The 14,101-nt window shown below is 47.0% G+C and overlaps 1 protein-coding gene across 1 annotated transcript in view; it reads left to right on the top strand.

The window, feature by feature from the left end:
* RP1L1 (RP1 like 1) overlaps positions 1-14,101 on the top strand; it is a 99,250-nt gene that overhangs the window by 73,481 nt on the left and 11,668 nt on the right. The window contains exons 2-3 of the mRNA XM_077489274.1: positions 6,025-6,667; positions 10,824-11,001. Of these exons, the coding sequence (XP_077345400.1) occupies positions 6,044-6,667; positions 10,824-11,001 (802 nt within the window). The 5' untranslated portion in view covers positions 6,025-6,043. The remainder of the gene's footprint in view (positions 1-6,024; positions 6,668-10,823; positions 11,002-14,101) is intronic.

Here is a 14,101-nt window from a genome sequence, read left to right as displayed (position 1 = left end):
TATCTGCATGCATTATTCCATTTCACGTTGTCCTCAGACCTTTCCTGCATCTGCGGCACCTCCCCTTGTCTCCGCTCCCACCTTGTCTCAGCCGTCGGCAGCCGAGAGGAGGACAGAACTCCTACCAGGGCCGTTTTTAAGGCAGGGCAAAAGGGGCAGCTGCCCTGGGCCCTGTCATTGTTGTGGGGCCCAAAGCAGCGGCCTCACACTTGCCAAATATCCTGGTTTAAATTCCCTTGACCCTTGAGGTTTTAGTTCCGTGCTGTGTCCCGATATCTCAGTGTGAAGTGCTGCTACTAAAGCTCTGCCCTATTGTGGTGTACAGATGATTTACATGTAAATTACCAGAATTCATATGTAAATAGCGGTGGCCGGCAGCATTGATATGTATATAATGCCCCCCCTAAAGGTCATAGCCACAGTAATCTCTAGCAACTAATCAACAAGCAGAAATCATGTGCTGTAACCTTTAGCAGCTAATCAGTGAGCCGTAATGTGTGCTGTACCTTTGGCAACCAGTCAGTGAGCGATAATGATACACTGTAACCACTGGCAACCAATTGCAATAGCTGCCTGATCTGATTTTATAAACTGGATTTGAGCCTAGCTGCTATTTATTGTATGTCTCAGAGCAGGTGGAGAGCGAAACTGCATGGGGGGAGGGGACCCAAGAAAAATTTTGCCCAGGGTCCAATCAATAGTAAAGATGGCCCTGACTCCTACTATAGATCCTGCACCTCTGTGTAGCAGCAGCAACCCTTTGTCTCTGCCTCCCCTTGCCTCCCCTTGCCTCAGCATTCACCAGACTCCAGCCCTCCTCTGGACCTCCTCCAGACCCTGCACCCTTTGCTTCACAGCTCTGCCCTCAGCTTTTTCCTGGCAGCAACACAGGGTAAGGGGGTGCACTTTGATGTAAGGGAGGGTAGGGACTATTGACTTCTGGTGGTGGAAAACTCTTGACATCTGATGTAAGGGGGAAGTGGGGTGCTCTGGATATCTAGTCCCACAGATACAATCAGCCCTTTGAGGGTAACCTTCATACTGATGCGGCCTGCAATGAAATTGAGTTTGGCACCCCTGGTATAGAAGAAGCCCACAAACATGTCTACAGTGGTGCTTTGTGTTCATAAGGGTACAGGGTTTGGGGCTGAGGTTAATGCATTGGGGATGATCTAAGGTCTGAAGGTTCTTCCCATTATACTACATGTTTTGCATCGTCTGTTACTAAGGCCCCTTTCACACATGCGGACAGTATGTACGCAGACACCCGTTATTGTCCGCCTCCGCAATTGTCCGATTCTGCAGACGGAGGAAAATCCTATTTTTCTATCCGTCTGCAGAGCGGATTGGATGAACACGGACGGACGGTCCGTGTTCATCCGATCCCCCATAGAGGAGAATGGAAAGCTGACAGGGCAGTCCCTGCAGTGTGCAGGGACCTCCCTGTTATCCGCCGGCTCAGCGGGGACAACAAAGCGATCCCCACTGAGCGAGCGGATCATCACGGGGCGGATCATTACTGATTGGTCCCGTGTGAAAGGGGCCTTACTCATTGAAATCTGCTTCTACAATCTCCTTTAGATTTTTCAAGCAAAACTCACTTGTCTAGATATGGATAGTGTTGAGCCAAACACAACTGGGTTTGGCTGGGAGCAAGGTTTGGTGAACATGACCAAAGTTCAGGTGCCAAAAGCCCATTGAAGTCCATGGCAGCCGCATGCCAAAAACAGTTCTGCCCTTTTTCTAGGCTAATAGGCAAGGGATTAGCAAACACAAGGCATGGGGGACTGGGAACTGTCATGAGCGTAATCTACCAAAGCAAAAAAGAAAAATTTTCTACATTTTGTTATGATCATCATGAGGATCCCAGTGACTAGATCTTGAATACACTTAAACCCTTGGCTCAGCTCCAGACTTGCTCTCTCCATGCCATGGAGACAACCTGAGTGCTGGCTACCATAACCCATCTCCATTCTCAGTCAAAAGTATGGAATTACCAAATACATGGCATGGAGGACTGGGAAATGCCATGAGATTAATGTAACAATGCAAAAAAAATAATTTGAAATTTTGTTGTGGTCATTATGAGGATCCCAGTGACGTCATTGACTATATCGCAAAACTTAAAATAACACTCCTAAAGCCACATCCATATAAACTTGATTAGAAGAAAGAAAGGGTAAAGTGCCACAGGGTCGTAATTCGGACTTTACAGGTAAGATGGACAATGATATAGTACAAAAATATTTTTTATTAACAATAAGTCATATCAAACAGGTCAAGTAAAAAATAATTAAAAACACATGATAGGCATATGATAGTAATGAGTATCTAGTGTAAACAAGAGAGTTGACAACAAATAAACGGAAGTGAGCCCATGTGGGTCAACACGTTTCGCTGTTTTGCTTTGTCAGGACACATTTGGGGGTAGTTGGAAGTAACAGGTCTCACTTGTCTGCATAGAAGTATCTCCACATGGAGAACTCCCAGATGATTACCCAGGAATCACTGTGTAAAGCAGGAGGCAGTTTCTTACTAATACCAGTGACCATGTATAATGCTGATGGCGTAAGGCTATATAGATATGAATATAAACTCATATGGTTCACCCGAGGAGGAAGGAAATACACCGTAATATCCAGATAATTCAAGGGGGAGAGTAATAGAGAGGAGAAGGGTAGAACAACCAACACCCTTTCACCTGTTTCCAGTCCACAGTAAGATGTTAGTCAGTGCCTTATGCATTATCAGAAATGAAGAGATACTGTAGGTGTGTAGATGGGGTGCAGCGTGGTGCGGCGGAAATAACACGCACAGAGCAATGAAATAACTTGTATTAAAATAATGCAAATATTTTTCCCAAACACCTGGTGGGAAGGCAGCCCAGGAGGGAACACTCACAGTTCTGAAAGCTCCTAGAGAGCAGGTGTCAAATGAACTGACAGCGTCCGTAGAGAGGGGCAGAATGCGGCATTGAGCCCAAGCAGGAAGATGCCCGGAGAGGTGGAAGACCCCTAAGCTTTCCCTCCTCGTCTGGAACCTTTCCCTACCACAAGTACTGTCCCTCACAAATGGGGTACCTGTACCCTACTCTACCCACTTGCATGAAGCACACCAAACCCAGGGGCCAGGGTCTTATATAGACTCTGCCACACCTAAGATGGCCGCGAAAGTCACATGCACGGCCAGCATCCAATCGGATCGCTGCCCCAGTGACTCAGGAAACCATAGCAGAACCAGGTTCCTCACAACTTCTTCAACCTCTGCTTTTTCACTGCGGTTCAGTGCCTCCTGCAGTGGAGACAGCAGACTGACCCCGGCCTACAGATACTTTAGGGCAGTGATGGTGAACCTTGGCACCCCAGATGTTTTGGAACTACATTTCCCATGATGCTCATGCAGTCTGCAGTGTAGTTGAGCATCATGAGAAATGTAGTTCAAAATCATCTGGGGTGCCAAGGTTCCCCATCACTGCTTTAGGGTCACTTTGGAGGAGTCATATCCAACTGCAGCTTATTTTTATGTTACTAGTTAGGCCCCTTTCACACTAACGTCCCGTTCAGGCCCGCCTGTCAGTTTTTCAGGCGGACCTGAACGGGTGCTCCATAGAGCTCTATGGAGCGTCGGATGTCAGCGGTGACATGTCCGCTGACATCCGACCCGCTCCGATCCGAAAAAGTGTGACGGAGGAAAAAGCTATTTTTCCATCCGTCTGCGGATCGGATCGGATGACGACGGGCACTGCGGTCCGTCGTCATCCGATCTCCCATAGGGGAGAGCGGCGCTGTGACAGGTCCGTCCCTGCACAGTGTGCGGAGACAGACCTGTCATCTCCCTGCTCAGCGGGGATCGGCGGAGTGATCCCCGCTGAGCAAACGGACATCCACGGGGCGGATCAGAACTGATCCGCCCCGTGTGAAAGGACCCTTACGGGTTATGACTGTTGAATTGTAGAGTTCTATGCCAAGTCTGCACATGAAGAAATAATCAGGCATTTTCCAGGAGCTCACAAGGGTTTCAGTTTCAGATGATGTGGGGTTCCATGAAAACCTAGGGTTCCTCCAGAGGTTGCGAGGAATTTCTTGAGTAATGAGCAATTTCTGCCTCTAAGCCCTTGTACACACGGTCGGACATTCCGACAACCAAATCCGTCGGATTTTGTCCGACGGATTTTGTCCGAAACTGTTGCATACACACAGTCAGACAAAGTTGTCGGAAAATCCAATCGTTCAGAACGTGATGCCGTTATTTCGTTACGACAGGACTATGTTCAGGCTAGTAGCCAATAGCTTTGGTGTAGGAATTTGATCTGAGCATGCGTGGCACTTTGTCTGATCGGAATTCTCTACACATGATCGGACAAGGTCCGATCGGATCATGTTGTCGGAAAATTTTACCGGCAAGTTGGAAAACATGGTCCGTCGGAAGCTCAGACGGAAACAGTCCGATGAAGACCACACACAGTCGGATTATCCGACAAAACGGTCCAATCGGACACATTCCGTCGGAATCTCCGACTGTGTGTACAAGGGCTTAGATAAGTTCCGACTGGCACCACTGATCTTTTTAGCTATCTGTAAAGGGGTAATTTTTCTCGATGACCACAAGTGTAAGGAGCATTCTTCCCATTGACCATCACACTAATGTACCACGAGCTGTAGATGTAATATTTATCAGGGGTTCCCTGAAAATTATTTCAAGTGAAAGATTGAGAAAGGCTGACTTATGCCGCGTACACATGATCGGACTTTCCTGCAGACTTGGCCCGGCTGACCAGAGTCCATCGGACAATTCAATCGTGTGTGGGCTCCAGCGGACTTTTTCTTCCCAAAAGTCCGGCGGACCTAGAAATAAGGCTTCAAATTTGTCCGCCGGACCCGGCTTTTAGCGAACAATCCGTTTGTCTGTGTGCTAGTCCGACGGACTAAAACCGACGCTAGGGCAACTATTGGCTACTGGCTATGAACTTCCTTATTCTACATCATCACGTTCAAATCTGTCGGACTTTTGGAGTGATCGTGTGTGGCCAAGTCCGTTCGTTTTAAAGTCTCAGCTGCAAAGTCCATCGGATTGTCCACCGGACCAAGTCCATCGAAAAGTCCGGTTGTGTGTACGTGGCATTCGGGCATCAAGACCTCTAAATATGGACCTGGTGTCCTGAGATCCGGGTGTACATGCACCGTGGTTCTGCTTGTGCTGCAGTGCGCGTGCTGACAACATACTGAGTGCACAGAAGGGCGACTTATGGATCACTGCTGCTTTTTCATTGTCCAATCAGGAGGCTGGAGATGTGTTTGACCAGTCTGTAGATGTATGGTAGTACTCGACCAATGGAAAGAAATGTAAATGGGAGTAATTTTACTGAATATATAAAGAAATGCATAATCATTTATGGAGGTAAAGCCATAGTGGATGTACGGTGTGTGGACTTGGTTCTAGTCCCAAGCTGCTATCTCTCTGATCATGATAGAACAATCACCAGACAATTAATTCCTGGATTTATAGTTAGGAGCACCTAGTATTCATTTCACTTGGGAAGTTTGTTAAAATATTTTATGATTAGGAATAGGATAAGGATAACCAGATCGAGCCAATGTGTTTTGGTGGAGCAGCCTTTTTTTCAGGACCCGAATAAATGGTTTGTAATAGAATTCGAATGGAGTCCACTAGAAAGCATGGATTAAGGCTAGAAATGTCATATATGGGTAGCTACCAGGCCCTGAAAAAGGGGAGGCCGTTCCCCCAAAACACGTTAGCTGCATCCGATGTTCTTAATCAATATTTTAAATGATTTATCAAGCGAGATGTATGTTTTTTACGAGGCGTTCCTGACCACACATCCAGGAGCTGCTGCTGCAATGGAACATAAGGACCTGACTGTTCCATCTGGAAGGGGTGGCTGGATGACAAGTTAAATATTGTGTATTGTACAATTTTGTTAACCTGATATTATAAAAAAAAATATTTTGGTACCAGAATTTTTGTAAACTAATACAGTGACATTATTTTATTGTATCTTTTCAGTTCCAGCTAACCATCCGGAATGAATTCCGCCATGGCTGAAGCTTATCCGGCCTCCCCAGTGAGTTCAGACCGGCCCCTGCCCCCGGTGACTCGGCCTCATGGGGTCTCTGAGGTGACTCCGGCAAAGAAAATAACCTTCTTCAAGAGTGGAGACCCCCAGTTCAGCGGGGTAAAAATGGCCATCAATCGGCGTAGCTTCAAGAGTTTTAGTGCCCTTATGGACGACCTTTCAAACCGAGTCCCTTTGCCCTTTGGAGTTCGGACAATTACTACTCCTCGAGGAACTCATAATATAAACAGGCTGGACCAGCTTCAAGATGGAGGACGCTATATATGCTCTGATAAAAAATATGTGCAACCCATCACTGGGCGTAAAGTGGGCGCTCACAAAAGCAGCCGCCCAGTGAGCGCCCGAAAACAGGGTCAACAGGATGAGCCGGAGGAGGAGTTCTCGGCAGCTCACTTTCAGCAGGTGCCCAAACTGAGGAAGAAGGTCGTTCTTGTGAAGAATGGGGATCCAACTGTTAGGCGATCCATCATTCTAAACCGACGGAATGCACGCAACTTTAAGACGTTCCTTGAGGACGCTTCTGATCTTTTGCAGTTTACTGTTCGCAGACTCTACACCGTGGATGGAAGGAGAGTAAGTCAAGCAATAATGCACAATGGGGCGAATATGCGTAAATTAAAATTAGTGATTGGTTTATCTTTAAAACCACTTGGTAAAAATTACCCATGATCACTGAAAAGAGGGACAGTAAAAGATTTCTCGGTTGGCTTGGATACTTATTTTTTTGTTGGTTAAAAGCCCAGTCAATAGAAGAAAAATCAAATCTCAAAAAGGAGGTTGAAAGGAAGGATGGTTGCTTTGTAGCAGGACAAACTTATGAAAGTAGAATAGAGTTTTCACAGCTGCTATCTAGAGATTACTAGACGGCTGTGACATTAGAGGGCGAGCAAAAAATGCTATACAAAGGTAATTTGAGAGGGATTGTATAGGGAACGGGAAAGGTCCTTTTAACCAGTTTTGGCCACTGGACGTACTGCAGATAGCCAAAAGAATCTATCAAAGTCACAGTATTCATGTAGTACGTCCTGTCCTTCTGTCCCTCTAACACATTCTCCCCCTCCTCACACTTGACTTGCTGGCCAATCCTAACTGTCAAAATGACATCTGGGAATCACTTTGTAAATACAGCAGCTGTAGAGCCTGCTGTTGCAAAATACAGAACATTGACACAGTGTTTATAAACATTGATCAGACAGGAGATAGAGAGATACAAAGTGACATTCTTTATAAACAGTGATCAGATGGGAGATAGAGAGATACAAAGTAATATTGTTTATAAACATTGATCAGTTGGTAAATAAAGAGAAACAAAGTAAAACTGTTTATAAACATTGATCAGACAGGAGATAGAAATAAATAAAATACCACTGTTTATAAACATCGATCAGATGGAAGATAGAGAGATACAAAGTAACATTGTTTATAAACATTGATCAGACGGGAGATAGAGAGATACAAAGGGGTACTTTTCAGGAGTTTTAATGCTAAAAGCACCTATAAAGCGCCTGCCAAGCCACCCCAGTATGAAAGGCGGTACGCTTGCAGGACGCCCTGCCCACTGAAATGAATGGGCAGTGCTGCCAAAGTGCCTGCAAAGCGTTTCAGCAGCGCCGTAGTACGGCGCTATTAACCCCCTTCAGGCAATAGGTGAGGTTAAAAGCGCCCTGCTAGCAGCCGAAAAGAGCTGCTATAACAGCGACAAAGAGCCGCTAAAACTAGCAAATGCCCGCACCGCCCCAGGTCTTAAAGTGATTGTGAAGGCACAGTTTTTATTTTTGAAAAATGACAAACATGTTATACCCTCATGTTTTTTGGTCCCCTGCCAGTGAAGCTTGCCCCCCCCCCCCCTTGCTGAGTGCCCCCATTGCAAGCCACTTGCTATAGGGGTGGTCAGCTGTGTGTGTATATAAAAGCTCAGCCCTGACCCCCCCCCCCCCCCACTCCCCCCTCACTGGCTGTGATTGACAGCAACAGGGACCAATGGCTTCTTCTGCTGTGTCTGAGCCAATAAGGAGAAGAGAGAGAGCCTCTATTCTAGTGCACTGTGCTGGATCGAGATTGGTCAGGTAAGTATTTAGGGGAGGGGGTGGGGGGAGTTTACTTTAATGCTTAGAATGCATTAAGGTAAAAGACCTTCTGCCTTTAGAACCTTTAAAGCAACCTGACAAGTAAAAGAAAAGTTTCTTTATTTTTCTTTATTTTTTTTATTTAAAAATGTATTCACTTATTCTTTACACTAAACAGTGCTAGCTAAATCCTTCCTCCCCTTCTCCGTTTATTATTTTCTTGTTTATTTTCTCTTCTATTTTTCTAGATTTACACTTTTTGGGCATTTATTCATTTTGCTTGTTCATTCTTTTTAGTGTTGCATTTAAAAAAAAAATTTTTTTTTAGTTGCTTTTTGTCTATGGATTGCATAAAAAATAATCATTTTTGGAAGACGATATCCAAAAATAAAATGATAAATGTATTACTTTGTTAGCTTAAGCAATGACAAAGTGATTGCTGAATAAACAGACTCAGAGCAGAAATGTAATAATTGCTCTAGTCCATTGGGGGAGTACAGGTGTGAGACACTTTTATATATATATATGGATAGCTCAAAATTGTAAAAAAAATAAGATACAAATTATAGTAATAATAAAAAATAATTGTCAACTTAAAGTAATAATAATAATCATACAAATAATACAATTAATATTAATAATAATATAAATAATAATTGAGGGGTGGTAGTAGGGCATCCCTGTTCAGTCGAATAGGTTGTGTTTGATAGGGGGTACTGCCCACTGAATGCAAAGGTGGGGATAATTTGTGCTGTTCAATGACACAACGACACTCCGCTGCCTTTGCATAGTTTTACAGGCAGTACCTGATTACAGCTAGTGCCTATGCCAACCAGTACTAGTGTCTAATTACAGTCAGTATCAGTGCCTGACTACAGCCAGTGCCAACCTGTACCAGTGCTTTATTACGGTCAGTACCAGTGCCTGATTATAACCAGTGCCAGTAGCTGATTACAGCCAGTACCGGCGCCTGATTACAACCAGTACTGGCGCCTGATTACAGCCAGAACCAGTGCCTGATTGTAGCCAGTGCTAGTGCCAGATTATAGCCAGAACTGGTGCCTGATTATAGCCAGTACCAGTGCCTGATTATAGTTAGTACCAGTGCCTGATTATAGTTTGTACCAGTGCCTGATTATAACCAGTACCGATGCTTGATTATAGCCAGTTCCAGCGCCTGATTACAGCCAGTACTGATGCCTAATTACAGCCAGTACTGATGCCTAATTACAGCCAGTACCGGTGCCTAATTACAGCCAGTACTTTGCCTGATTATAGCCAATACCGGTGCCCGATTACAGCCAGTACCAGTGCATGTTTATAGCCAGTACCGGTGCCTGATTACAGCCAGAACCAGTGCCTGAATATAGCCAGTACCGGTGCCTGATTATAGCCAATACCGGTGCCTGATCACAGCCAGTACCAGTCCCTGATTACAGCCAGTACTGTACCAGTGCCTGATTATAGCCGGTACCAGTGCCTGATTGCAGCCAGAACCAGTGCCTGATTATAGCCAGTACCAGTGCCTGATTACAGCCAGTACTGTACCAGTGCCTGATTATAGCCGGTACCAGTGCATGATTACAGCCAGCACCAGTGCCTGATTACAGCCACTAACAGTGCCAGCCCGGCCAGTACTAGTGCCTAATTACAGCCAGTATCAGTGCCAGCCAGTACCAGTGCCTGATTATAGCCAGCACCAGTGCCTGATTATAGCCAGTACCAGTGCCTCATTACAGCCAGTACCAATGCTAGCCAGTACCAGTACCTGATTAAAACTATTGCCTATGCCAGCCAGTACCAGTGCCTGATTACAGCTAGTGTAATGCTTCATTATAGCTGGTACCAGATAGATCCCTCCTCATTTCTTGCCTGGAGGGCATCCAGCATCATCTTAACCCTTTCCTCCCCAGCCCTCCTAGGAACACTCCCTCCCCCCCATCCAAGCGTCCGGCCCCCTAATTTACAAGCAGGGCCTGAGGCTCTAATAAGCTTCAAAGAAGGGCGGGCTTGGGGCGCAGTGAGCCCACCCAGTTTTGTGACAATAGCCAATGAATATTTGCTATTGTCACAATGATTCTCCTCCCGGGCCAATCAGGAAGTGGGTGTTGAGACCTCCCGCGCCATAAATGGGGTTAGTGCTCGGCTGCTGACTGACCACTTGGGGGGGTGGGGGAGACCCCGAATGACCGGGGGGAGGTGCAGGGGACCCAGCCGGTGGTGGGGTGGTGGCTGGCGATGGTCGGTTTGCCACCGCCACCTCCCCAAAAATATACCAACAGCTGCCACTGGAACACCCACTCCTCCAGATTGACATTCACCTATCAAGGAATGCTGATATTTGCATACCCCTCCAGCCACAGCTTGCATCAGGACTGAGGACTCTTGCGAGGGGTACTGGGGGGGGGGGGGGGGTTAATGCAATGTTTTCAGTATAGAACTCTGACAGCCCCTCTCACCATCCATGATCTGCCTGCATTGTATAGAGGAGCACAGAGACCTAGTGATCACATCACTGGGTGTAGAATAAGGAATGTAATGAAAACAGAGAGGTTTAACAATTTCATAATTTCATAAGCTTTATATATGTGGGAAAGGAGGAACCAGAAAAGGCAATTTTTGCACAGGTTTAAAGTGATGTAATGGTTGTGTTCTCCCTCCAGATTGAGAACATACAAGGTGTTGTGCAGTCACCCAGCATCCTGATCTGTGCGGGCAGAGAGCCCTTTAAACCCATCCAGTCAGAAAATCTGCACAAAAACGTCACCGAAAAGCTGCCGGGTCTCCGATCTCATCACAACTACAACCACAACAGTGAGATCCGCGACAACAAGAAAAACGGTGAGTCCTGCAAAGACGGATGATGTCTGATTTCCAGCAAAACAGTGAAACTACCACTTCACTGAGAGTCACGGTTCAGTTCTAGGTGGAGTCTGCTGGGCTGATTTATCTTTTGGAGAGTCCATCAATACTTGGTCATAGCCACCACCTCTGATTCCAACTTTATCTCTGCTGTGGGTGTTTATTTCCTCTCTTGCTGTTTTCAATTCTCTTCTTCCATATACTGTACACCATAACAATAAAAAAATAAAAATAACAGGGATGGTGGAGACCCCTCATAATGGGCACAGCAGGTGTACAGTTCTGGGAACTCAGCACAGGGATGGTGGGAACCCCTCATAATGAGCACAACAGATGTACAGTCCTAGGAACTCAGCACAAGAAGAGTGGGAACCTCTCATAATGGGCACAGCGGCGTACAGACATGGAAACTCAGCACAGGGATGATGGGAACCCTTTATAAAGGACACAGCAGGTGTACAGACCCAGGAACTCAGCTCAAGGATGGTGAGAACCCCTCATAATAGGCCCAGTAGGTCTACAGATCCAGGAACTCAGCACAGAGATGGTGGGAACCCCTCATACTGGGCCCAGTAGATCTACAGACCCAGGAACTCAGCACAGGGATGGCGGGCACTTCTTAAAATGGTCACAGCAGGTGTACAGACCCAGGAACAAAGCACAGAGGTGGTGGGAACCCCTCATAATGGACACAGCAAGTGTAGAGACCCAGAAACTCAGCACAGGGATGGCCGGAACCCTTTATAATGAGCACAGAAGCAATAGACCCGGAAACTCAGCACAGGGATGGCCGGGACCCTTTATAATGAGCAACGCAGGTGTACAGGCCCAGGAAGAAGCACAGGGATGGTAAGAACCCCTCCTAATTGGTGAAGCAGTTGTGCAAACCTCAGAGCTCAGCACAGAAATGATGGACCAACATATAATGTGCACAGCAGATGTACAGAACCAGGAGCTTAGGGTAGTGATTGGAGGAACCTCTTATTATGGGCACAGCAGTTGTGCAAAACCAGGAACTCAGCACAGGGATGGTGGGAACCCCTCATCATAATCATAGCAGGTGTGTACGCACAAGGATTGTGGAAACCCCTCATCATAATCATAGCAGGTGTGTATGCACAGGGATGGTGGGAACACCTCATAATGGACACAGCAGGAGTGCAGATCGAGGAGCTCAGCTCAGGGATGGTAGGTACCCCCTGATCATGATCATATAAGATGTACAGACCCAGAAGTTCAACACAGAAATGGTGGGAACTCCTCGTAATGGTCACAGCAGATGTACAGACCCAGGAATTCAGCCTAGGGATGGTGGGAACCCCTCATAATGGGCACAGCAGGTGTACAGACCCAGGAACTCAGCACAGGGATGGTGGGAACCCCTCATAATGGGCACAGCAGGTGTACAGATCCAGGAACTCAGCACAGGGATGGTGGGAACCCCTCATAATGGGCACAGCAGGTGTACAGACCCAGGAACTCAGCACAGGGATGGTGGGAACCCCCTCATAATGGGCACAGCAGGTGTACAGGCCCAGGAACTCAGCACAGGGATGGTGGGAACCCCTCATAATGGGCACAGCAGGAGTGCAGACAAAGGAGCTCAGCTCAGGGATGGTAGGTACCCCCTGATCATGATCATAAAAGATGTACAGACCCAGAAGTTCAACACAGAAATGGTGGGAACTCCTCGTAATGGTCACAGCAGATGTACAGACCCAGGAATTCAGCCTAGGGATGGTGGGAACCCCTCATAATGGGCACAGCAGGTGTACAGACCCAGGAACTCAGCACAGGGATGGTGGGAACCCCTCATAATGGGCACAGCAGGTGTACAGACCCAGGAACTCAGCACAGGGATGGTGGGAACCCCTCATAATGGGCACAGCAGGTGTACAGACCCAGGAACTCAGCACAGGGATGGTGGGAACCCCCTCATAATGGGCACAGCAGGTGTACAGACCCAGGAACTCAGCACAGGGATGGTGGGAACCCCTCATAATGGGCACAGCAGGAGTGCAGACCAAGGAGCTCAGCTCAGGGATGGTAGGTACCCCCTGATCATGATCATAAAAGATGTACAGACCCAGAAGTTCAACACAGAAATGGTGGGAACTCCTCGTAATGGTCACAGCAGATGTACAGACCCAGGAATTCAGCCTAGGGATGGTGGGAACCCCCTCATAATGGGCACAGCAGGTGTACAGACCCAGGAACTCAGCACAGGGATGGTGGGAACCCCTCATAATGGACACAGCAGGAGTGCAGACCGAGGAGCTCAGCTCAGGGATGGTGGGAGCCCCTCATAATGGGCACAGCAGGTGTACAGACCCAGGAACTCAGGACAGGGATGGTGGGAACCCCTCATAATGGGCACAGCAGATGTACAGACCTGGGAACTCAGCACAGGGATGGTGGGAACCCCTCATAATGGGCACAGCAGGTGTACAGACCCAGGAACTCAGCACAGGGATGGTGGGAACCCCTCATAATGGGCACAGCAGATGTACAGACCTGGGAACTCAGCACAGGGATGGTGGGAGCCCCTCATAATGGGCACAGCAGGTGTACAGACCCAGGAACTCAGCACAAGGATGGCGGGAACGCCTCATAATGGGAACAGCAAGTGTAGAGACCCAGGAGCATTCCACTCTTGCGTAACTCATCTCCAACAACCTGCATTTCAATGCCATGCTTGTATGTAAAGCTGCGTACACCACAAGGAATGGGGACTGGGATGGGTTACCCCCAACTAGTGGGACAATGGAGAAGCCAGACAATTTTTTTCACAAGACTAGTAGTTGACATCTAATGTTACTCATCATTATTTATTCCAGTTTGAATTTAATGCACGCACATCATTCTTTGTACAAATCACCATCACCAGACACATTCATGTCCCTATAATCCCTATATGTAAACTTTTATATAATCGGCTCAGTACATAAAAATGGCAGCGAGTCATTAACACCGACACCAGTCTTCATGGGTCTCCTTTCATCGTCTATGGTTTATATTAGATGTCCCGTGCCATCAAAGTGCTCATCTTCTGTCTAATCGTTCCCAATAAAACGTATCA

This window comes from Lithobates pipiens, unplaced genomic scaffold (genome assembly GCF_037356315.1).
Source record: "Lithobates pipiens isolate NorthernLeopardFrog02 unplaced genomic scaffold, aLitPip1_a1.2 Scaffold_18, whole genome shotgun sequence".
NCBI lineage: Eukaryota > Metazoa > Chordata > Amphibia > Anura > Ranidae > Lithobates > Lithobates pipiens.
This window is presented reverse-complemented; position numbering and strand designations above follow the sequence as displayed.